Consider the following 24,283-nt stretch of genomic DNA (forward strand, 5'->3'; position numbering starts at 1 on the left):
GTGTGAGCTCCAAAGCTTCACCAAAACAAAAAAATAAGAAAATTACATACTAAAACCCCACTTTTTTGTGCATCTTGTTTCCTGTTCGTTTGGTGTATCATCCTTTAGCAGTCAAAGCAAATGATATTGGGAATGCCCTTTAGATATATCGGTGACACTTCCCTCGCAAAAGTTCACCAGATCTCATTGAGTCATTTGCGCGAGAAGATGACGCGTTTAAGACAAAAGCCAAACGGGGGAAGGGATGGGTAGGCGGAAATCCGGTCTGAAACAGGACGCCGGTTACGAGCTCCACGCAATCTACCCGGTCGTTTTTTCACGTGATTCACAGTCGAACCTCATGACTTGATAATAAAGCTTCCCATATTGAATCGAAGGCTTGTGGGTGCTTAACGTTTTTGTCCTGGAGTTTAAAGCCGTTTAATATTATCTAGAATCAAGTAAACTCTTTATTCACAAATCATATAATCCTGTTCCAACATTGTTGCACAAAAAATCTCCGTTATAAATCGTCTCGTTATTTCTGGTAGCACGTGGCTGAACAGGTCATTTTTTAAATAAATGAAACAGCAGGCCCAGTTGTTGGAAGGCCGATTAGGGGTTAACCCGGGGTTAAATTTAACCCTGTTTTCTTTCTCTTGTGTTCAAAAGCATTTTCTCGGACAATTTTCTCCGTTATTTTTAGAGCTTCCAATCATCAACTTGTAGACAAAAAGAATTAAAACTGAAATACTTTTTAAGCTTTCAAATCTGAATTCAAATCTCGCACTAACCCTGGGTTATCTTAAACCAGCTTTGAACAACTCGGCCCAGGTCAGTAAGTTAGAAGAGGAAGTCATTATTCATCGCTTGCAACCACGTGACAAGGCGGCCATGTTGGTGGTCAATAACACGGAATTTTTTTTCTCGAAGAATTTACATGAAAATAGGGTTTAGTTCCCAGAGGGAAGAAATGCTTAATTCGCCACCAACATGGCCGCCGTGACGTCACGTGCAAACAGCAATTACCAATAATAACCCACTGTCCCACTTTAATGGTCACTACGCGCTCGGTCATTATTCTTAAGAACGCCTTGGAGCTCAGGCATTATCATATAAATAATTTGTGGAATGAATTCCGTTTGTCAGTTAGAGACTAAAAAATATGTGGGTTCAAAAGGCATTGTTATTTGGGCATCGTCTCCTTTGGTTTCATAGGTCCGTTCTCCAAGTTCAATGTACCATCCAATCGTTCGAATATAATAGGTCGTGTTTAAATGAAAGTGCAGGCCAAAAACAAGCTGTGTAACTAAGAGTAGTGACCACTTATAATAAAGTTTTAAGTCTCAAAACAGCCCCCCTCTAGATCGCTTATCGACCTGGACAGTTACGCTATCAGTGCATGATACAAACTAAGTAAGCAGAAAGAGCAAGCCAAAAACAAGCTGTGTAACTAAGAGTAGTGACCACTTATAATAAAGGTTTAAGTCTCAAAACAGCCCCCTCTAGATCGCTTATCGACCTGGACAGTTACGATATCAGTGCATGATACAAACTAAGTAAGCTACTCCAACGATTATAAGTATCTAAAAATGCGAGGGGGATGCCGATATGTGTATGTATACCCTAAGTCGATATACCCATGCAAACGGAATCTTAAAGGTATTGGGGACCTGTCATCATACAATAAACGACATTTGCTGTTTTTTGTTTTAGTTTTGATCAAAAGGAAATTGCCAGTCTGCGCCGCTATCACACTCTATGCCACCCTGGTTTCTTTGTGTCTCGAGGTCGCTTTTTGGCATAGGGTTCAGGGATTGGTGGCAAAAACTCTATTTGCTGAGTGACAATCTTTCTACTTAAAAGCGCCGAAACTTTTTTCTCCTCGGTAACTCGTTCAGGGTAGCCATAAGCGACCCTTCTCTGCACCTTCTTAGCTCTTGCCCCGGAATTTCGGGCGACCATGACATACACCCCTTCGGCGTCGTGGACTTCACTGGGAGTCTGCGTGGCCTTCTCCACGATGTAGTTGCTTGTGTGGTAGCACATGCACCGATTTCCACGGGACGTTCGTGACGAAGTGTGAACAGGAGTTGTTCCTCGTTTGGGTGGCCCGCGCTTCTCCAGATCTTGGACGCGGTTCATAAGCATTTGCAGCATCAAAGCCTGCTCGTTGCAAAGATGCTGCCTCCTCATCAGCTCTCGTTCTATTCGGTTGGCCAACGTCTCAACTTTGGTTTCTTCTATTCTGCCTTCTATCAGATTTCGAAGCTCAGGAAAGAAGTACTGTTTCTCAGCGTCAATTTTTCCAACAAAAGATGGCGCCGTTTTTGGTTTGCCGTTTTCATGTATAGAAAGGAAATCGCCAGAGACCAAACTGGGATTGGACAATCTCGATAAATTCTCAGAGACTCTTTTGTCGACAGCCTCCCGAAGTTTCGCATACAGTTCGTCTCTATCGTTTTTGTCCGCTTCGCCAAACGCGACTTTGCTCCCATCACGGGTCTTTAGCGTCTCTAAGCGGCTGCTTCGTCCGTTGTTTTCACCAAGCGACGGAAAAATTTCTTTCATGGCTTCGTAGAGCGCTTCGAATGATGGCAGGTCTTCATCCATGTCATCTCTCCGAAAGGCCCAGTTTCCTTCGGTCCATGCATGCGATGGATTTTCGTTTCTCTCTTGTGCAATTTCTTCAATACTAGAAACATCGCTGCCACCACTAATAAGATCCATTTCTTCTTCCTCAAACTTTATATTTTCCGGTTTAGCGGTTGAAATGGAGAATATCCTCAAAGGGGTGGAACCCTGGCTATCTTGCGAATCAGTGAGCAACGGTTTGAAGTCGAATTTCTTCTCCATCTCAAGAGAGATTTGACCTTGAGAACGATCACTGTAGTTGCCTCTGACACTTTGATTTGTGATGGTCACTGATGTAGTCTTCCGTTGTCAAGATAATTGGTTTGATTTAACTTGACCAATCACGGCTTGTAAGTGATATTGGTCAGGGACAAAGGCTGGATATGTGGTGTATAAAAACAATGGGAAAAGAAACTACGAGATTATTGTTACTGTGCGTTCCAGTAGCATTTTCGGAGTTGGAAATTCTTGCTTTAGTCAAAGGCAGAGAAAAAAGTTTCGGCAATATCGCCTGAGACATTTATTTATTTTCTTCCGTTGGGTTTCGTTGGAATATCTTTGCAAGATATTTCTACTGTTGTTGAATTATTTATTGAGTAAAAAGATTTAAAAACAAAGTCAACTGAAGAGAACTTTAACTAAGTAGAACTTTACGTCTCTTTTTTGCCCTTTTCCATTCAGTTTACAGCATTCTCAAATTCACTATTCCAGCGTAACGAGTTCAGCCTTCTTAAAAAGGTGATCAGCATCAATTCAATAAGTACATCACGGCAAATATTTGGTAACAAAAACACAACATAACCCTTTCGAAATCAAAACAGATTATTATATACCAAAGAGAAGACTAACGATCTAATGTTAACATTTGTCTTCAACGCGACAGCTTAGTATCTTTCAGGTGTCTGATAGCTTAAAGTCTAGTTGAAGAAACGTTTGGAGGCAGTTTTAAAAGTCAAAACTGATTAATTTTTAATACGTAATTTTAAACTAGAAAGTGCTGTTTCCTTGCATGTATTTTACGCGGAAGTATTAAATAATATTATTCATGCAAAGACTTTAATATCACCTCGTCATTTGGGCGGCAAAAACAACAACAACAACAGCAACAACAAAGGCAAAAACAAGCAAACAAAAAAACAATAACTTTAAATTTAACTATGAAAAACTAAAAAAATATCTAAACTTGCCTTTTAGAACAACCTGCGCTTTGATTACTAGGGCTTAAAGTAACCTTTACAGCCTCGAAATAAACCAAAAATGAATAAAATTTCAGAAATTAATTATAACCAAAACAACATCATCCTCAATAACAACAGCAGCAACAACAAATTAACAAAATAGTAAAAATAAAACTCGATAAACGTTTACTGCCAATGATGGTCTTAGAAGGAAAGATAAGGGCCATAAAGGTTTCTTAAATGCTGAAAAACTGTCAGTCATGAAGTTGTTGTAATCTTCTATCCACATATGCCTTACTTTGCATTTCCCCTGTTAGTTAAATCTTCCTTCAGGTATTTTAAGCTGTTATTACTTTTAATTTGGTGGCCATTTACTAAGACTCTTCTTCGTCTTGAAGTAACTTAAATTAACAAACAAGAAAGATATCAAGACTGACATCATTGACACATCAAGTTACAACGAATTTATTTATTTATTTATTTATTTATTTAACCTCTACACAATCAGCATAACACATCTTCCAGAATTACTTTAATTCAAAGCACGGCTTTCATCTTATCCCGCACATCATCTAAACCAAATGACGTAAAAGCGGAGAAAGGTAATATAGAATCGAATCGAGTTCTGGTCAGTTTGTCAGCTATATCCATTAAATCTGTTTGTTCCTGAGGTACTGGACTGTCTGAACGTATTTTTTGTAAGATGGAAAGTAGTGTTCCTACAAATTGAAAACACGATACAATAAAGAAACAGGGCTACAATGCGCCACAGGCTAATTACTGTAAGGGTTTGCAGTTGGGGTTCATAAAAAGAACTTACCATTGCAGTCAACGTTTCTATTACACCTAAATGGGAAAGCTTGTCGTTAATCTAACTCATGACAGCAAGTAATCTTTTTTACCTAATTTTATAACCAAGTAACTGGACTTTTCCATGGATGAAGAAAGTCATTCAGCGTTAGCCTTACCGTGTTCCTGAACAGAGTTCAATCCTTGCTTCAACTCTTGAAATTTGCTTGTCGCACCTTTCTTATCAAGTTTGGTAACAATGAGTATCTTGGGTCTATTTAATAGGTCCTTGTCATATAACACCAGTTCCTAGAGGTTAAAAAAAAGCAAGAAATAAGAAATAGAGAGTTTAAGCTTCACGTAAACGGCAAACGTCTGATTCGAGTTGTGAAATTCTCAAAATAGAAAATGAGCATATAATAACAGCTCAAAACAATTCTTATGGATCAACAATTACGTGAAACTACTAATTTAGGTGTAGAAATAATGAACAGTAAACGACAAGTAAAGAGGAAACTTTGTCACGTGGTACAAATTCGCGTTTGCCGTTTGATGAAAGAGTGATGCTTAACTTCTCTAATATTAAAGCGATTACCTAGTAAAAATATTTTCTCATAGATTAGTAATGAATACACTTCAGTAACAACAGTAACTTGGTCTAAGCATAAAAGGGCTAACGAGCATTAGTAAAATCCAAATAGTGGTCTATTATCAATGCTGCGTTCTGATTTGTTTGAGCTACTACTAGGCTATATGTTATAGTCCACTAGTAGCGAAAAGTGCCGGCTTTGAAAACCAAAACAATGGCGGCTGAATCGCGTTTTGCTAGCTAAAGTTGTTTATGTCTCGATATTTTTGACCAACTTGTTGGATTTTACTAAAACAATTATTCCTCTCTCCCTCATGGCCTCTCAGTCAATAGCCCATTCGGCCTTTGGCCTCATGGGCTATTGACTCAGGGCCCATTAGGGCTCGAGGAATAACTGTTAATTATTAGCATTTGACTTTTCCGCATAGGAAGATATACCAGATTGCTATGCATGAACCAAGTAATTATGTAATGCCATCATTCAGTACATGTATGAGTGGATGTAACACCGTTGAGCGGAACTAAAGGATTGCTGTCTTGGTGAATAGAATTCTTCATGCACAATCTGTTTCGCCCACGTCTCACAGCTTTCCAAAAACGAAGTAATTTTCGTACGATTAAATTTTCAACAACTCAACGGTTAGAGTGCGTTGTTGGTTTTGTTGTGGGAATGTATAGGTACGAATCTGCCTGCCCGTCGTTGCCTCGGATTTCTTAAATAGCTGAATTATAAACTAACAAAGCTAATATCTTATACCTTCAGCAAAATGAAAACGTTCTGAAACGCTGTCCTGGCTGGGTATTTTTCTGACAAACGGAATCCATCAATGTCCACCTGGAAACAGGAGAATTCACAGCTTTTAAGTTCGTTTGACTGAGGAGATTCCTATGGATCGAAAGAATGATTCTCGCTATAGTTTTAACTATAGAGATATCAATATTCCATGGGATGGGATGCATTCTATTGTTAAGCTACGTGCAAACGGATGCAGCAACTCCCAATAATTTTGGAACCTGCAGTGCATCGTTAAAAGATACAACCCATAAGACTTTGGAAAACATGGTTAATGCGCGTACGTGGCCCCAAAATTGCTGGAAGAGCTGAGCAAACGGATACAACATTGTTACGCTACCCTTCGGCGAGCACAAAAGAAAAGAAATGTCTAGAGCTGGTGGCTCTAAAGTTTGACCGGTTTCAAACTTTGCGCAGAAATTCGCAACAACAGGATGCAACAGGATGTGCAACCGGACGCAACATGCGACATCTAACGATTTTGGGAGTTCTTGCATGGCCAACATTTGCGTCCGTTTCCACGGGGCTTTAGTAGCATATTCAGTAGTCATCGCGGCAAACTGGAGCAACCCCTTGCAATTTTTTAAGGTTTCACGGAACTCGGCAACATTAACTAACTAAGGAAACTTAAGTCAGAACTGGTTGGTCAGAGCAGCCTATTAGTGAAAAGAATTCTACTCGGTGTTAATCAGAGCTATCAACCAGACATAAGATTAATCTATTTCTGAATACTATGCCCGACAGAATTGGGTTTTTGTGAAAGCTCTCTGTAAAATGCCTGCTTCATCTTTGAAATGACAAGAATTTCACCAACTAGGAGAAAGAACTACATACCACAAGAGCAAGGGCCCGAGCTTTCTGAGTGTGTTTAAGAAACCTATGTCCTAGTCCTCGGTTAACTGAGGCTCCTTCTATCAACCCAGGAAGATCGGCCACGCTGACCTGCAAACGATACAATACACATGCAAAGCGAACAGTACAATAAGGTCACTTATTCCTGCAAGTGCATGTTTCAATAGTCCAGTCTAAAATTTGTCGCGCCCGCAGAATAGAAGCACTGAAGACTCATGCATATATAACCTCGACCTAAAGTGAAATCTTCACAAATACCGGCGACAACAATAGACACAGTTGCACACTGGTCTCCTTCTCACTGTAATGTATAAATAAATATACCTTAGTCTTGTTTCCTTGATTCTAGTTGACGTGCTACTTTTTTAGCATATCAGTGAGGGCAAATTTATCCATTTTCTTGTTTGTCAAAAAAGGAATAATAATAGGACCATAAATAATAATAAAGTAAAATAAATAAACACATGATAATAATTAGAAAAAAAACAAACAATGGTAACTACAGTGTCATAAAAGTGAGCAATTGTCTTGGTGGAGTGGAATTCGCCAAGCCAGGTTATAACAGACCTGTCTTGTCATGCCCTATTAGCAGACAATAATTAGGTAGTTAATATAATTGAACAACAATAATTCAAACGATGTGAAATCCAGTTAGGATGTAGTTTCCATGATGACAGCGACGAAAAGAAATTATATTAAAAGTCACCTTTTTTTAAAATTTCTTATTATTTAATTTCCTCTTACTATATACCTGTGAATGATCACCATATTCCACCATTCCAATATTGGGACGCATAGTTGTAACTGTAAGTAAAAGGGTATTAAGCAAATGATGATTCTTATGAATGAATTTAAACAGTTCAAAACGAGAGGTCATAAAATCGAGAATAACAGATAGCTTTGGATGCGCATCCTTTCTTTGTTCTCTTTTGGCCCTGCCCACACTAACGCATTTTCGTTGTCATTGAAAACGCATCCATCGATTCGCGTCCACTCTACCGTTTTGATGCGTTTTCGACTGTCGACACTAAAACGTTTGAAAACGATAGAATTGAACGTCGTGAAGTAAGTTGAACTCCTATGTGCATGCTAGAAACACACGGGCCTGCGATAGTTTCGGTCAGCGTTTTCGACTGTCCACACCAATACGATATGTATGCGTTTACGTTTTGATCCATGATCCATTTTTAAGAGCGTTTTCAAATCGATGCGTTTTCGATGAAAACGAACAGCGTATTAATGTAGACAGAAGGCCTAAACGCATTAAAATGTAGGCGTTTTCAAAAGAAAACGCATTAATGTGAACAGGCCCTTTGATTAAAATCACCACACTGGGCAGAAATAGTGGCCATCCGTAAGGATTGCAGCGGTTTATGAGATTCATGCTACGGTATGATAGACATAACGAAGTGTCCCCTAGACTAATTCTCACCTGAACGCAAGCAATTCTGTCTACATCAAGTCTTATGGAAATGACAAATAATTGTATCTAATGTGAGGTACCAATTTTCAGACTTTTCTTACATTTCTGGGATGTCTTTTGGAGGCTTGGTTTGCACTGGCCGTATTCACATTAGAGATGGATTATCCGTTGGATAATTCGCGTCAGACAGATAATACGTCTTAATTTGAAAATGGAACGGTCTTAATTTTGCATAGACTATCCACCTGATTTTATCCATCTGCTTTTCCGTCAATTTTGACGGATTTTGAAGACGGATAACCCGTCTCTAGCGTGAAAACCGCCATTTATAAGGGGCAAGCATAACTTACAGGCATAATCAGCTGCCTTTGGGGTTGCATTACTGATAGCACGAAGTAGACTCGATTTTCCGGCGTTGGGAAAACTGCAAAAAAGAAACAAAAATTGATATTCGTTCTGAACTTCCATGCGCTTTTAATAGATGTTAGCCTGTAAGTCCCGGATACTAAACCCGGTTAGTAACGTCTCTGAAGCAGCGCGACATCCTTTTTCTGGGCCCCCAAGGGGCTCGACGAATTACCGGAAATGCGTTTCGAATCCCTCTTCAACCTGGCTGGGAAATTGACAATGGTTTTTGAACATGCCAATCATGGCGCGTAGGTAACTTCTGGTAGACAGGTAAGGGCCAAGAACAAGGATTTCAGCATTGTTTTCAGAAGGACTGAACTAAAAAGTTTAGTTCCGTCTGTGGCAGTAGCTATGTATAGCGCGATACTGATTTTAGATCCGGAAATGCTGGGTTTTTTGAAATTTATTATTAACTATACCTCGATATAACGAACATTCTTCTAGTTTTCCCGAACGTTCGTTCAATGGAGGTGTTCAATATAATGAATCCTCGATTTAACGAACAAATTTCCGAAGTCCCTGGCCTTGGCACTACGTTAAATAGAGATTCCTTTGTCCCTTAATCTTACCCGACAAGAGCAACATCAGCCATCAGCCTGGATTCCAGTATTATCATGAACCGTTCGCCCTTCTCTCCGCGCCAGTCTTCCGTAGCTGGTGACCCACGGCGGCCACCTCTAGCAACCAAAAGCCTGGAGCCCAGCTCATCCATTTCTCTTACAATTTGACCGTCATCTGTATACACAGTTGTACCAACAGGGACTGGGATGACTGTGTCGCGACCACGAGTCCCTTTCTGCTTTTTACCTTTTTTACCCCTTGAAAATATTGGAAAAAGCTAAGATCATTAAACGGCCTGTGTGAAAAACAGTGTTAAAGTTCTGACGTGTGTGACAAATTTGGTAATTTTAGCAGTTCCAGGACATACACAAATGTCTCCCTCGCTAGCGGTGATAGGAGCGAGGACAGCGTTTTCTAGTGCTAGCGTTTTTAATGCTTCCACATAGTGATTTTATACAAATGAGTGAATACAAGTTCATAAGCCACCAAATACAAGTTGATTTGGAACGAAGCATTGGTGAAGTGCAATTAAACGTTTTGGGAGAAATAATGCTCGTAAGTGTGATGATTAATAATAATAAACTACAAATAAATAAATGAATGAATGAACGAATAAATGCGAAACACATATACACAGTTTTACTTACGAAAAGTATGTGCCATGTTCGGCTAAAATACGGCGATTTTCCCTAACAGAGAAGTGGCGCAGTGTGGCGTTCGGGAAACACTGTACAATAACATCGCCACCATCTCCACCCATGCCTCCAAAGTAAGGCGATCCCTGACCCCCAGTCCCTCCTCGGACATAAACGCGAGCACGATCGTTAAGTCTGTGACGTTCTGATTGCTACAAAAAGAACAGATAATCCATGAAGTAATTATTCTTCTTCTTATTATTTATTATGTTCATAATTAAATTCAGATCTGAGGAAGAGCTACCTGAGGGATATTTTAAACATGTTAAACTATTTTGTGAGACGTTGTGCGCAAATACCTTCAATAATCTGAAAGACCCCCTCACAAATAAAAGCGCCTCCGCCCCCACCTACCCCCCCCCCCCCCCCCTCACGCTGTTCTAGATGGTATTCAGAAACGCCCCTCTCTAATAAATAGAATTTGCTCCAAATACTACTAGGAAATAGAGTAAAAGTATTCTATTTACTCAGTTTCTTTTTGATTAACAAGAGTCTGCGCATCGTATTTGTCCAAAAGTTAAGTTTAAAGTAAGGATTCTGCCATCAGTTTAGAAATCGAGTTCGATCTCCAAACACCGTTGACGTATGAATGGATGGACGCAATAGTGAGTCATCTGACTGACAAACCTGAGGCAACCTTGCTCTTGTTACCCGATCTCTCAATCAGTTATACTTTTTACAGGTAATTCAAGCTACTTTAAGTTGAAAGAAGAAGAAATAAACGTAGTCGAAATAAGAATATGAGGTCATCCCTAGGAGTCTCGCCCCTGCACAAGTTCTCGAGTGCATTAACCTTTTTGATCATCATACGGGCGAATCCGCAAGCGGGAAGATGAAAAGAAATCCATGTCCTAATTGGCTAACCGACTAAGCGGGCTCGACATTTCCCGAGTTGGTCCCTCAAGAAAAAAGTTCTCTTTTTGGCCACATATATAATAAGTCGGCCTTGATAGATCAAGCTTGTTCGGTCAAGATGGCTACATCGTTCTTTTTTGTGTTTTTATCGACCCCGACGATAAAAAGGAAAAAACAACAACAACAACAACAACAACCACTTGGCCAATTTTCAACCATCTTGACGAGCTACTTGGGGCCTGTTTACATGGAGGTGGGGTCCCCAGATAGGTGAGGTAACATGTGGCGGGTCACCCCACCTATCATGTAAACGTGATCAAGGGCCACACTTCAAAGTGTTAAGCAAATGGCATTGACTTTTCAAATTACCTTGACTGGTACAGAAACCGAAGGCCGGAAAACTTTTGATCGGGGGAGCTTTGGTGGAATAATTGCCGTGATGGGAGGAGGTGGAGGTTCTACAAGATGTCTTCCAGGTAACAACTACAAAAGATAAACAACAAACAAAAAAAAAACAAACAAAAGAAAATAACATAACTAATGACTACAGCTATCAGGGAGCTTAAGAGAAGACGTGTTTAAGCGACGGACGGCAACCAGAAGTGCACTTTACGCATTTTTGGGCAGTATAATGATTTAAAGGCAGCACAATCGTCACTTAAGAAACAAGAAGGTCACTGAACTGGAGCAGAAATGCGTCCCTCCATTGTTTCTGGAATCGTTACTAGGGACGCGCCGGTCAGCTATCAGGGAGATTAAGCAATGGCGCTTTTGAGCCACGCAAGTAAACCGGAAGCGGCCTTTTTTCATTCTTGGACAATGTTTTTGCCAAGATTTTCGGTCAAATTATCTGTATAAGATTAAAGAAACATAGCGAAACCACTGCAGTAGCGTCAAGGCATACTAAACGATAAAAGACTTTACTTCCGGTTGAAGTGCGTTGCTGAAAAACGCTTTTGCTTAAGCTCTCTCACGGCCAATTTGTTTTCCCCGAGCTATACGTGAGTAACAATCCCAGGAGTCTTTGAAAACGTTAACTTGACCCAGTCTCCTCTCTCGTTTTCTTTAGTGGCAAATTCAAGTACATGTTTTATAGTGGTTTATCATTCACCATTCTCCTGATTAAATTAGAGTTGGCAAATGCTGGGTTCTGAGGAGAGGTGAAAGAGAGGTCTCGGAGAAAACCCTTTAGGGGCAATAGGATTAAACTGTACTTAGATAATAGCTTCATATAATTTATTTATTTAATTATTTATTCTTTTTTAGTGCTGCTTTCAAAAATGATCCATACCGTGGATTCGCCAGGAAATGACGGGAGTCCTTCGGTCCTCATTGGTACATTGTAAAATGAAGGTGGTGAAAGCTTCTTAACATCAACATAGCTTTGCATCTAAAATAAATTACATTAGTACAGTACCACTAAGATCAAAGATTTTAGCCTTTAGCCTTGGCTAAATCTATATATTATATATTAGACTTTCAAAAAGTCCTTTGTCCGATTCTTAGCGGTCCAATAACTCGATCCGTTTGCTTAAAAACTCTTGAGGTTATTCACCTGTGGCAAGCGATATGTTGCCAAGATCCTTTTCAGCGGGCAAGACAAGAAAAGGTTTGTCGAGTGTCATGCTACACTGTATGTCATCTGAATTCGTTTTTTGTTACTTTGTAGAGTATAGTGTGTTACTTTTAAACAATGAAATTATTGGGAAGCGAAAGATGTATTGAACAAACTAAAGATCTTAACTATAATCCACTGGTATTTCACAAATTAATATTAAATAACAATAATATTATTGCAACTGGAAGTCAACTTAAAAAAACACGCACACACACAAGACCTTGACTTTCGATTAGACTGCGAAAACATCCGTTTCTCCGCGCGAAACGTCCCCAGCGGCGAAGAGCGAGGAGAAACGGATGTTTTCGCAGGCTAACTTTCGATATGTTAAGAGATAAAATAACAATTATTACAACTGGAAGTCAACTAAAAAAACGCACAAGACCTTGACTTTCCATATGTTAAGAACAACATTTTTTAAAATTTCACTTTTCTTTCTTCCCAAAGACTAAAACATATTTTGAATGCCATGTGAGCAATAGAAACCGCCAGTTAAATGGGTATAGGTACTTGGAATGAATCTGTGATTTTTTACCATTAGATAATAATGAAATTCATGATTGCCGGTAGACGTTCTTACCTGACTCAGAAATGCCAGATCATTGTGCGAATAGAGTAGTATCACATCAAGTGGCTTGACTTTAGCGTGAGCCTTTTTCAGGCAAAATAAGGTGAAGCTCTTCCCAGTCATGGGTTGCTGGACTAAGAATCAGAGTTGGAGTTCATTATGACATATGACTTTCTGAGTGAATACCATCCTTGGAGACTCGGGGGCAGTCAGTTGGGTCTGGGGAAGAGGCACAATAAAAATTTTCAATCACGGGTAGAAGAGCCCCTGGGAACATCGTTTTATTAGACCCGTTCCAAACGGCCACAGCCATTCTGGCTTCTGATTGGTGACAGAAAACGTTTGTGTTTACCTGCCCAATCGGAGAACAGCAAACCTTCGAGTCATTTTTGTGTTCTTACATGCAAACTCCATGAAGTTCAGTAAACTGCCATGTTTACCTCATTTTGTTTGCAAAGGCTGATTCTCAGACGTCTGAGGTTCAGTGTTTTCGTGGTCCATTCAGAGGAGACAAGAGAAGGGGCAGTGGAAAACCTGGGACATCTGAGAATCAGGCTAGCTTTACTCAAGATGAAAAGATCATTGATAAAAGAACAAAATGCAAGACTGACTGACTCTGCAAACTGACTAGACAAACATGGCGATTTACTGAACTTTAAGTAGTTTTAAGTCCACTGGGGATCTTCTGACCATGCTTGAAAACTTTTGTCACACCTTTTTTTCCCAATCCAACTGACTGCCACTTGGTCTCCAAGGATGGGCACCTACATTGTACTAAAACATCTACCTGAATGTAGTTTCTTACAAAAGAAAACAAAAAATAAGTAAGAATATATGAGAACACAACAACAACACTGACAATAAACAAAAAAACAATGAAAACAAACACTGACCAAGTAGAATAAGATCCACAGGGAGCAGTGACTCCATTGCCTCTACTTCACCCTCGGTCATCTGCAAAAGAAATTCATCATGTTACTTTGCAATAGCTCATCTCACTTAAAACATTGAGCCACCCCTCCCATACACATTTTTGCCAATTATGAGAAGACAAAGGTGTCCAGGTGAAATCTGAATAGATGTTGGAGGTCAAATGTATATTCAGATTAAAATTTAGGTTGATCCGTGTTCTCCATTTCAATTACCTGCTAGTCCTAGAAGACTAAAGGAACTGGGAATCAAACATGGTTAAATCAAACTATTTGTATCTTGACCAGTAACAAAGATGGATAGATCTATAGTGCTTTCTGGTCAGTTTGAAAAAGCAAAGGCAATGCAGCAAGGTGAGATAAATTAAGAAGGAAGGGGAATTTACTCCTACAGTGTATTTAGCATCAGCTTACTGAGAAAAGCCTAGTCTTAACATTGCTGTGAAGGCTGGAAAAAAGTCCAGCAATCTCATGGATCTAGCAATACAAGGCTCCCACCACCCTTAAAATAATGTCAGCTATTCTGGTTGCAATTTTCTTTGCAATTAATATTATTGAAGTGTACACGATGTAGCTTTGTACAACACATGTATCTTAGATTACAATTATTAATTGAAGCAATTTATTACAGTCTTTTCAATCACTCAGATACTGGAGACCACAGCAATATCGAAAGATCATGACGCAAACCAGCCTTCAGTAACTATTATCTATAGCTGACCTACCACGGTGATTCTTGACCCAGTATCATTTTCGTTAATTTTCTCAGAGTTCAGTTCTTCATTTTCACTTTCGCTTGTGTTTGAGGTATCTGAAAAGTTGGCATCCTAAAATAAAGAAAGATCAAGTAACAAAATATCACTGCAATCAAACGACTGAAATAGCCAGTGCCTAAGAGGTAATGGTCATGGAAATTTATCATGAAATGCAGATGACCTCTAAATTCCACTGTTTTGACAACAGGACAAATTTAAAAATAATCTAGCAAACGTTTCTGATACTTCTGGACAGGAAAAGCTCTCCTCTGATGTTCAGGCCTATCTCCTCAACAAAGGCTCCTGCTGGGTATTCCAGGAAACCCTGCATGCTTTCTTTTTTCACTCTACCAAGCCTCCCTGCGACACAAAGAGGCCTCAGCGGAGGTTGGGTTTAGGAATTTGTCAACAAATAAACAAACAAACAAAAACAAAAACCCCTTGCATACTGTAAAGTCAAACAAACAATGTATTTACTCTACTGAATTACTTTATACTTGGAAGAAAGTAAAAAGAATATTACCTCCAGGGATGAGCATTTCAGGCCATATTCTTCCAGTTCTCTGACAAGCTCTGCAGCCAAAACTGTCAAAATGAATGGATAAGCAATGATTATTGCATTTAAATAATGAAATTCAATGCTTTTAAAAGTAAAATCAAACCAAAAAATGATCAACATCATGATGATGATGACAATGATCACTACTATAATGATAAAACTGATGACTAACCTCGAGTGCGAACAAACACTATTGCTTTCTTCGGCTTGTGCTTTAGTAACACATGAGCTACATACTTTCCTCCTTCTGTTACAGAAAAGGGCATAACCTAAAACAGGGAGACTTTAAAGTCAATAGGATTCATTACTAGCATTACATATCCACAGATCTAGTATGTACTACAGTGAGCCTAACCTTTGCCTGTTTTAAAATTCTCGAAATATATTTCGCTCTTCGAGCCCTGTCAGTCAATAAAATTTTATTAACTGACAAGGCTCAAAGAACGAAATATGTTTCGAGGATCTTAAAACTTCTAGAACATTTTTATTTTTACATTTTACATTTCGTATACGTGCGTCAAATGTGGTAAAGATGTGATGTCATATTTTGCAAGTAGTTCAAGTTATTCGAACCCATTCCTAGTCTCAGCATTTACAGTTTCTCAAAAACCTATTAATGTGGGAAAACAAAAAAAAATATTGATCATCAAAAAGCAAAAACAAAAAAAATATATAATTACAATAGCACTAAATTACTTACATGAAGTGCCTGATATTTCCTGGATTTTTCAAGTTCGGTACTGCTAAAATATAGAAAAAAATATTTTCTAAAAGTGACTACAGACAGACCTGTACTGAAATGAATAAATGAAATGTTAAAGATGGGAGGTCAGCAGATGTGTCCCTTTTACGTTATATATTAAAAAATGCTTACAGTAAGCTCAGATGTCAGCATACAAGCTGCTATCTGCTATTATGAGCTTACCGTAAACCACCAAGCCTATGATATGAATGATAATGTGCAGTGAGGTAGAGCACACCACAGACCAAAATTCCCCTACTTTTCACAAATGTACATTTCCTTTGAATTGACCAATGAAAGAAGGATATTAATGAGACAAGGCCAATGTCCTGATGCCACTGATTTTTCTTGATGCCACTGGTTTTGGCCCAGCCGAAGTTTGAACCAAAGCCTCCCCACTCAGCACACCATCTGCATACAGCTGACTAGGTACGTACAGAGTTGTATGCTAAGTAACAATTCCAAACCTTTCATTAGTGATAACTTGACTTGTTGACATTACATCAGCGTGACAAGAGGAATGTCTTGCTTTTATACAAGATGAACAAACTTGGGTAGTTCGGAATAGACTCTCTCTGGAACCTTTTGTCGTCATAAAGGGTTGTTCAAAGACATCTGCCATAGAAAAGTAATACAAATGACGAAGATTTAGTTTATACATATACCTTCACATGTACATGTTTAATTAACCAAGCCAACAATATAGCTGCCTTCAAACCAAAAAGATCTGACTATGCCTTTAAAAATAAAGTTGCCAAGGTGTCAGGGTGATATTCTCTTTTTGGTAGAATGCCTGGGTTTTTATGCCATTCTAATACCTACTACGCTGTAGTCAAACACATCTTAAAGACTACAGTTGACCATAAATATGAAGTAAGCCCCTGACAATCTTAATTTACCACAAAAATAAAGCTTATCAAATGGACTCAAAAGTGAGGACTGGATGAAGTCCCATCCAGCACGGGTACGATCCCGGTCTGAAAAAGCTAAGCCAAGAATACCTTTACGCAAAGTTACTAACGCTCGTAGATGTCTAGACTTCGACAACAACGAAACACATGACGGAAGAAACGTACGAAATCTGGCAGAACGGATGAGAACGTCCGCCATTTTGGAATTATGAAACTACAAGTGGTTTATGGGAAATTGTCTGACTCCTCCCATGCTCCAGGGTATATTAAAAGAACCGCAGGGGAGGGCGAGAAAAAAAAATGTTTACTTACAGACGCGACAAAACAAACTCTGATGGCAGTTAAATTTTCCAGAAATAAAACACCATGTAAATCACTGAAACCTTACAACATACTTTGAATAAAAATGACTTGTTACCACGTGGAATGGATTTTCGTTATCTTTGAACTTTGCGTGATTTCTAGGTTAGCGTGTTTTGGTAACGCCGGTAAACATCGCTGGCTGTCGCGTCAAGTAGTGACGACTGAAGTGACCTCGTGACCCGGCTCTGCAAACTTTCAAGGGATTCAGCATGTTCTTGGTTAAAATATTGCTGCGATGATTGTGCACTTACCATGAAACGAAGTGTTTCTTCTTGAGAAACTTGAATTTTTTTTCCTCGACGCAGAGAAAAAGAGCTATCCCGCGTAACCTAGGAAACTTCTTTACTGATTTTCATAACAACCAACATGGCGGACAACGTACGGGTCGCAGTTCGAGTTCGTCCTTTTATATCCTTTTAACGACTTTACTTTTGCGTTAAAAACATAGTACTACAGCTATTTAGACAAATAGTGGTCTTTGATACTGTTGTACACTTAATGTATGTTTGTATTGGTGTTTGTTTGGAATCTGCGATTCGTACCTCAGCTGAAAAGTTTGCAGGTGGTATTGTTGTTTCACTCCGGTTCGTCCAAGCCTGTGATCTTACATCCTACAGTACACTGCTGCCTGAAATAACTTCAAAGAAGACAAATATATCGATACATTTTTTAAAAGGTTATTTTCACCCAAAAGGCAGTTTAAACACACGAACATTTACTTAATTACATGCATGCATACCCAATTGGCGTGCCCCATGTTGACAATTAAGAAATTACGGGGATTAAACGATTACAGTGTCCAATAGGTCTTTTGGCAATCTATGTATACACCGTGTAATTGAATTTGTCTCCTCAGCTGTGTATGTATGTGAATGCCTCTGCAAAAAAATAATATTATTTAACAAATAAATGTTACTCAACTTTCTTAGACAACAAAGATTTACTAAGCTTTGCCATCGTTAGTAACCCTACGATGTATATCTGTTGTCTCTTCCTACTTAGACCAGTTAGAACACTTCTCTTTTATCTGAAAAGTTCTACTAACCTTCCTTAACGTTTGACACAATTCTCGGGAGAAAGCTCGCAATGCAGTGTTGATTATAAAGATGCAAGGCAACAGTACCTACATCAAAGATCCATCAACTCCAGACCAAGAACCAAGGAAATTTGCCTTTGATTATAGCTACTGGTCACATGATGGGTTCAAGGAGCGTGATAATGGCTACCTTGAGCCTGTAGAACCCCAATATGCCGACCAGGTGAGACTTCTTATGATGATAATTTTGATAAAAAGTAATAATGTGTTCTTCTGGCTGTTCAAAAAGTAAATATGGCCATCCACTAGATAAATCTCGATCCGGAGGATAATGGAATGGTTTCCTTCATTAACTGATCTCGTGGGTAGTGATTTATCCAGTAGATAGCACTATCTAACATTTTGAACAAACAGGAGAGGACAAAAAAATAATCCTGTTCTCCTGGGGGGTTTTCGTGTGTGACATGTTCTATCACCGTTCGGTTTATACAAACACATATTGGCTTGAAAGACACAGCCCCCCCCCCTTCCCCTCTCCCTTTTTTCCTGTGTGGCTCATGATTTATAGCACCTTGGAGGAAATAACTAAGTTTTATTTTTATTGAATGCATATTTCTTCAAAATAGTCTCAGGTATTTTTGTTACAGGCTAATGCCAACAGTCTCAGGCAAAAAAGTTGGGACACTTCCACTTGTTGTAATAAGGTGTAGGGTGCAAGGTGACCATTTGATAGCTTGGTGGTACATGTAGTTGTGGCCATGCCTACCCGCACTGCACAAGGGAAAGGGTTACCTTTTCAGCTTTTGTTATTACCCATGCATCACATGTATGTACCCGTACGTAACTTGCAGATCTGCCGAAGGCCTTTCTCAGGTCTGTCACAGGTCTGTTCAGTCATACAGCAGACCAATTTGACGCAAAACTGAAGTCTGCAAGTCTGCATACTGTCTGTGACAGACATCTCATGAAAATGACTGCTTCTTTGACTGTGTGTTGCCTTTTATCTTGTTTGCAGCAAGTCTGTTGCAGACCTTTCGTGACTTTTGGTGATTATGCAATAAGGATCTATTATTATGTCTGCACTTGATCTGCAGCAGACGCTGTGGGGACAACCACCCGCACGAAACTTGCAGCGCTGTACAGCGCCACAAAATCGCTTCAAAATAGCTGTACAGCTAAATTACAGCTGTTCAGCAACCTTTTAGAAGCCAAACAGCAGCTTCATTCAAGTTGCAGCGGGCTGCAAAAGCGCTGTGCAGCCTTTGAAGGTTCTTTGAAGCTCTTGGCAGCGGTTTTGCAGCGCAGTTGCCGACTTTCAAACGCTGCGAAGTAGCTGCAAGTAACGCTACAATTCAGCTGCGGTCGATCTGACTTTCTTGAGTGCCAATAACATGAATCGCCAGATAAAGCCTTGGCACAGATTACGGCTTTTATAACGCGAAAACGTTGACTGTACCTCTAAGAAATGTGAGTAAGCTTGTGCTCAAGGAAGATCACTTATTGAATAAACCTTCAAATTGTATACTTTCAATAAATTTTTTTCCGTGACCGGCAAGTGTGGGAATGTTATCGCTAATTCCCTGGAGACATTCTAGGCCGTGATCTAATTGGTCGGTCCTTTTATATGAGATCCCATTACATCTCTAGACAAACACGGGATCCCAAACATTTGCGACCGTTGAATGAAAGGCGCAAACATTCTGAGTTTTTTTGCATCTAGTTCTGTTTCGAGATGGAAGTTCTGTTGAAGTTTTTGGATGGAACAGCTCAAACGTATTTGCAAATAACGCGCTGAACAGTGACTTCTACGCTAAGTATCGACAAATCGAACCAGAGCAAGCAACACAGATACAAGAATCTCAGATGGGGTTCGCACTTACAAGATTCTTATACGCTCGTGGTAACAATGTTCGTTCCTTAGTCCATTGTAAAATTTAACGACGACCAAAGTAAAATTGGGTTGATTTCTTTCATGTAAAAAGTGTAGAAGATCGTGGATCATGGACAAAACGTCAAGGTGAGCAATGTCCAGCTTAGCCCGTTGCAACGAATCAAAAGATCATTTGCCTGCTGTCCGTGTAAACTTTATGTAGAGCATTAATCGCTGTTATTCTCTTTATTTTTAAAAAAGATAATTTTAAGTTACTCTCTCGATGCCTCTTTCCATTCTTAAATAAAGGTCACCTTTAGGTCACCTTTTGGCTTGCAGCGTGTTGTTTTCTTCGTATATTTTTAGCTGACATCTAATACTCCATTCACTTTGCTGCAGTCAATCTGCAGACCTAAAGGTCTGTCATTCACCTTTTCACTTGCAGCTCACTGACAGTGAAGGGATACTTTTAGAACCGATCCACTTTTTGTGTTCACCTTTCCGTGACTAAATAAAATCGAACTGCACACTTAATACAGACCAACTGCATGCATACTAACTGCAGACATTTCAGGCAAGTGATCTGCAGGCCTGCTGAAGACAGTTGAGCAGACGAAAAAAAGACCAGTCTGCAGATCTGCATGTTCTGTACGGGTAGCCAGCATTTGTTTGGACTTCCACTAAGAATGAATAGAATGCACAAAATGCAATTTGATCAAGCGTGTTTGGACCTTCTACCCCTCGTAATCTGATCACGTGTGTTTTGACCATCTTTCACTTGAAACTTAAGCAAAGTACAGCATTGGGGCAAAAGCTTTTGGACCTCTGATTGTTGTCGCCTGCACTCGGTAACCTTTGGTTTTTACCAGTTTATACAATGTGCTTTAATTTCAATCTTGTAGAAAAAGGTGTTTGATGATCTTGGTAGAGGAGTGCTTGAGAATGCATGGAAAGGATATAACTGTTCGCTGTTTGCATACGGTCAAACAGGCTCAGGAAAATCATACTCCATGGTTGGTTATGGAGAAAACAAAGGTACACTTCACATTACGTTGTCTATAAAGGGGTTCATTGAACTGTATATTAAAAAATTAGCAGGTCTTCAAGGATGTAGCTAAGGAAAAGCTAAGCAGACTTTTTTAGTAGTCAAGATGGCGTTCTTACTCAATTGCTTCTTCATGTCTCCATTTGATCCAGAAAAAAAAATCTGAGCCAATGCTGAGCTCTTACCCTAACACTACTGTACATAGAAACTCAAAAGTTAGATTATGGTTCTTTTTTTATCCAGGGTTTTCAATAAGATTTTATGTAGCTGGCCAGCTTTGGAGTAGGTGGAGAGGGAAAAAACTTGCAGCAAAGGCGTGAGTTTGTGGAAAAAGTTTGCAATCTCGGCCTCTTAGAATGCATTTCCAGCAATCTAGAGCAAAAATTAGAGTGTTTGAACAGAACACAGTGATCACTACACTCTTTTTAAATCGGGGTAATTTCCAAAGAAAAGTAGGCGGTGAGTTCACGTGAAATCGCCTGCGAATTTCACCAGCCATTGGCTCTTATTGTTTCCTGATTTAGCATCTGAAAATAAAAGAGTCAATGCCTAACCTACTTTCTTTGTGATCTACCATATCATTATTATTACTATTATTATTAGTTACTTATTTGTTTGTTTGCTTTTGATACTAGGTATTATTCCAATATTCTGTGAGGAGCTGTTCAGTGAAATAGAAGTTAAAAGAGGACAATCTACAGAAACAGAGTATCAAGTAAGCTGGAAGAGAACACTCATAAAATTTATCTACAGATTTTATAACAGAACTAGACTGACTTTTGTTTACAAGACAGCATAATTGCAATCTGTCTAATACTAACTGAGATCCTCCCAGAAATTAATTACTCCCTCTGAAGTACATTAATTTGGCATTTTGATTTAGTAAGTAGCTGTAGGGAATTTAAAGGGGGGGGGGGGGGGGGGGTTCATTCAAGAAAAGCCCTCATTGCTCACTCAACTTCACAAAATCATTGTTATGGGCAAATCTCACACTTGTGAGTTCCCTACAACTCTGCATTTAATAAACTCTTCCAATTGGCAGTGGTTTTGCATAAAGGTTCTATGTCAGATATACACAGAAAACACACAAAAATAATGGGCAAAATTCTGATGGCACGGGAACACTTAGCTCTAGGGGTAAGCTGGAACCAGGAGTGAAGCCCTCCTGGGGAGAGACAAGATTGAGTGCTGCCGGCGTTAGCTACCCTGGACAGGAGTCCTGATCATTTTCCGGGGGTGAGGCTGGCCATAATTATTCTCTAGTCACCAGGAACTACACTGTAAGGGGAACCAGAGGGGTGGCCCTCCTGGGTGGAATACAGATCAGTTGGGTCTCCTTGGTATACATTCTTGTTGGGCTAAATATGTAGTAACCATAAGGAGTATAACATGTAAATTAAAGAGCTAAACAAAGGTTCCAGCCAAAAAAAAAGGGGAGGGGGGGGGGGGTTATGAGGGGAAAGGACAGTGTACCACATAAAGAGGAGCACATGTACATGATGAGCATATATACTGTGAATGGAACCTTTGTGGAGTCTAGAAAATATATCGTGGTATAAAGTTACAGTGGACTTCGCCAATGGAGAAGGATACATTGTTACCCAACAACTTCAGTTACTGTTCGTTGTTCTCTCTTGTACTTTGGACTGGTATCTACAGTTACCTAATTCAAAAGCTTATTCAAATGTTGAACATTGTGACAAGAGAACAGAGACATGATGGTTCTGGGTAGGTCTCGGACCCTAACTGTGTGCTTTCATAGGGCATACACCTGTAATCTATAAAAGGAAACCTATTATTTTTTTTAGCAGAATTCTTTGCTAGTCGTTAAAATAGTTATTTCTTAAGTACAACACACTTAACTCAAACTCCCAAGGGAGACAAAATTAATAAAACAGTGTGACTCAAGTGACAGTTTGATTTATCTTGATTTTGGGGTCAAAGTACATGTGCAACTTAAAATCGTAGGAAAAGTGGAATTCTTCAAGTTAGCAAGGAGTTTACATTGAGTAGTATTAAACTCTAAGCCCTAGCCTGCCGGGCATAAGGCCATTGGTTCAAACCCTGGAACTGAGGAGAAAGTGTTGCCTTTGTAATAAAACTGCAAATGGTTAGACTTTTAAGTCTTCTCAGATTAGGATGATATACCATGGGCCCCGCCTCAGCACCCTGGAACATGTAAATCCTGTGGCATGTTAAAGAACCCACCCACTGTTCGAAAAGAGTAGGGGCATTTGTCTTAGCTATGGTAGGTTTATCTCTCATGGGGGAGGGACTGTTATGGGACCGCACAGTGGCGCCACGCACTGTTACAGTGATCCTGCCAACAACTAAGGAAATTAATTAATTAACTGTTATTTTTTCTAAGTTAATGGTGTTTCATAGAGTGTCTATAAAAGTTCATTAATAGCTCAGTTGTTGTAAAACAAGCCGGCGATCACCAGAGTTCCACTGGATACTTGATTGCATGTCACCAGCTAGTCTAGACCCCCAAGCTTCAAGGGCTTTGCAACCCCTTGATTGTCACAGCTGTCTACTTTTCCAGAGTCTGCCGCCTGCTTCAAAACATTTTGAAACCCCTGACATCTCAGCTTGCTCCATGCAGTGCATCATTAATTCTCTTAGTTCTACATAATTATACTTAGTTCTTTTTTTTTTTACTTTTTTCAGGTCACATTCAGTATGCTAGAAATCTACAATGAGCAGGTATTTAAAAGAAACATTCTCCCTTAGCCGGCTTTAAACAGGCCAGACCTTTATAACTGCTCATCAGCATCCATTCAAACTTTTTCTGAGTGACACTCATGCACACATTTGAAACCAGACGATGTCAGGCCTTTCTTTGCTTCCTCCCACAAAAAAGGGGCTGCATAAAGGTGATGTTACACGGGACGATACGCAACAACGATTTTTGTATTAGTACAATACAATCGTTTTGTCTCCTTGTTTAGTCAATGATAATTGTGCTTTCTGCAGGTGCGTGACTTACTAAACCCAGCAAGTAACAAAAAGGGAGGACTGAAAGTCAGGCAACACCCCTCTAAAGGATTTGTAGGTAAGAGTAACATTTGTTGAAGTGGTTTGAAGAGCTGCAACATAACCATCTTAAGGCATAACAGTCCTGGGAGCTT

At 39.5% G+C, this 24,283-nt stretch overlaps 3 protein-coding genes across 4 annotated transcripts in view; 1 reads left to right on the forward strand and 2 right to left on the reverse strand.

Moving 5' to 3' along the window:
* Positions 1 to 53: 53 nt before the first annotated feature.
* Positions 54 to 3,038, reverse strand: LOC140930921 (uncharacterized). Its single transcript, XM_073380640.1, has one exon. It carries the CDS (start codon positions 2,833 to 2,835, stop codon positions 1,732 to 1,734), a length of 1,104 nt encoding a protein of 367 aa, XP_073236741.1. The 5' UTR covers positions 2,836 to 3,038; the 3' UTR covers positions 54 to 1,731.
* Positions 3,039 to 4,257: 1,219 nt separating this feature from the next.
* On the reverse strand, positions 4,258 to 17,043 carry LOC140929605 (uncharacterized). Of its 2 annotated transcripts, none has more exons than XM_073379354.1 (18): positions 16,929 to 17,043; positions 16,395 to 16,542; positions 15,886 to 15,925; positions 15,358 to 15,454; positions 15,150 to 15,211; positions 14,597 to 14,698; positions 13,836 to 13,896; positions 12,955 to 13,076; positions 12,048 to 12,146; positions 11,126 to 11,239; positions 9,854 to 10,053; positions 9,215 to 9,463; positions 8,588 to 8,661; positions 7,566 to 7,618; positions 6,797 to 6,904; positions 5,927 to 6,004; positions 4,760 to 4,889; positions 4,258 to 4,510 (listed from the first exon to the last, which is right to left on the reverse strand). In XM_073379354.1, the coding sequence occupies exons 1-18, from the start codon at positions 17,035 to 17,037 to the stop codon at positions 4,329 to 4,331; spliced, it is 2,028 nt and encodes a 675-aa protein (XP_073235455.1). In that variant the 5' UTR covers positions 17,038 to 17,043; the 3' UTR covers positions 4,258 to 4,328. The 2 variants fall into 2 exon arrangements, with proteins under 2 accessions (XP_073235455.1, XP_073235454.1); XM_073379353.1 differs by having other exon boundaries at positions 15,886 to 15,928.
* A 120-nt stretch (positions 17,044 to 17,163) lies between these two features.
* LOC140930922 (kinesin-like protein KIF28P) overlaps positions 17,164 to 24,283 on the forward strand; it is a 37,367-nt gene continuing 30,247 nt past the window's right edge. The window contains exons 1-6 of the mRNA XM_073380641.1: positions 17,164 to 17,609; positions 18,266 to 18,460; positions 21,010 to 21,142; positions 21,788 to 21,867; positions 23,823 to 23,858; positions 24,129 to 24,207. Coding sequence (XP_073236742.1) covers positions 17,568 to 17,609; positions 18,266 to 18,460; positions 21,010 to 21,142; positions 21,788 to 21,867; positions 23,823 to 23,858; positions 24,129 to 24,207 — 565 coding nt within the window. The 5' untranslated portion in view covers positions 17,164 to 17,567. The remainder of the gene's footprint in view (positions 17,610 to 18,265; positions 18,461 to 21,009; positions 21,143 to 21,787; positions 21,868 to 23,822; positions 23,859 to 24,128; positions 24,208 to 24,283) is intronic.

The sequence above is a fragment of the Porites lutea genome, chromosome 3, assembly GCF_958299795.1.
Source record: "Porites lutea chromosome 3, jaPorLute2.1, whole genome shotgun sequence".
Taxonomy (NCBI): Eukaryota; Metazoa; Cnidaria; class Anthozoa; order Scleractinia; family Poritidae; genus Porites; species Porites lutea.

Bases quoted from the DNA above. Each gene is read 5' to 3' on its own strand.
- LOC140930921 (XM_073380640.1), bottom strand. From the start codon at position 2,835: ATGGAGAAGAAATTCGACTTCAAACCGTTGCTCACTGATTCGCAAGAT.
- LOC140929605 (XM_073379353.1), bottom strand. From the start codon at position 17,037: ATGGCGGACGTTCTCATCCGTTCTGCCAGATTTCGTACGTTTCTTCCG. The intron at 15,212-15,357 runs GTTAGTCATCAG...TCATTTTGACAG, and splicing joins AGTGTTTGTTCGCACTCGAG to TTTTGGCTGCAGAGCTTGTC. The intron at 9,464-9,853 runs GTAAGTAAAACT...AATATTTTCAAG, and splicing joins GAACATGGCACATACTTTTC to GGGTAAAAAAGGTAAAAAGC.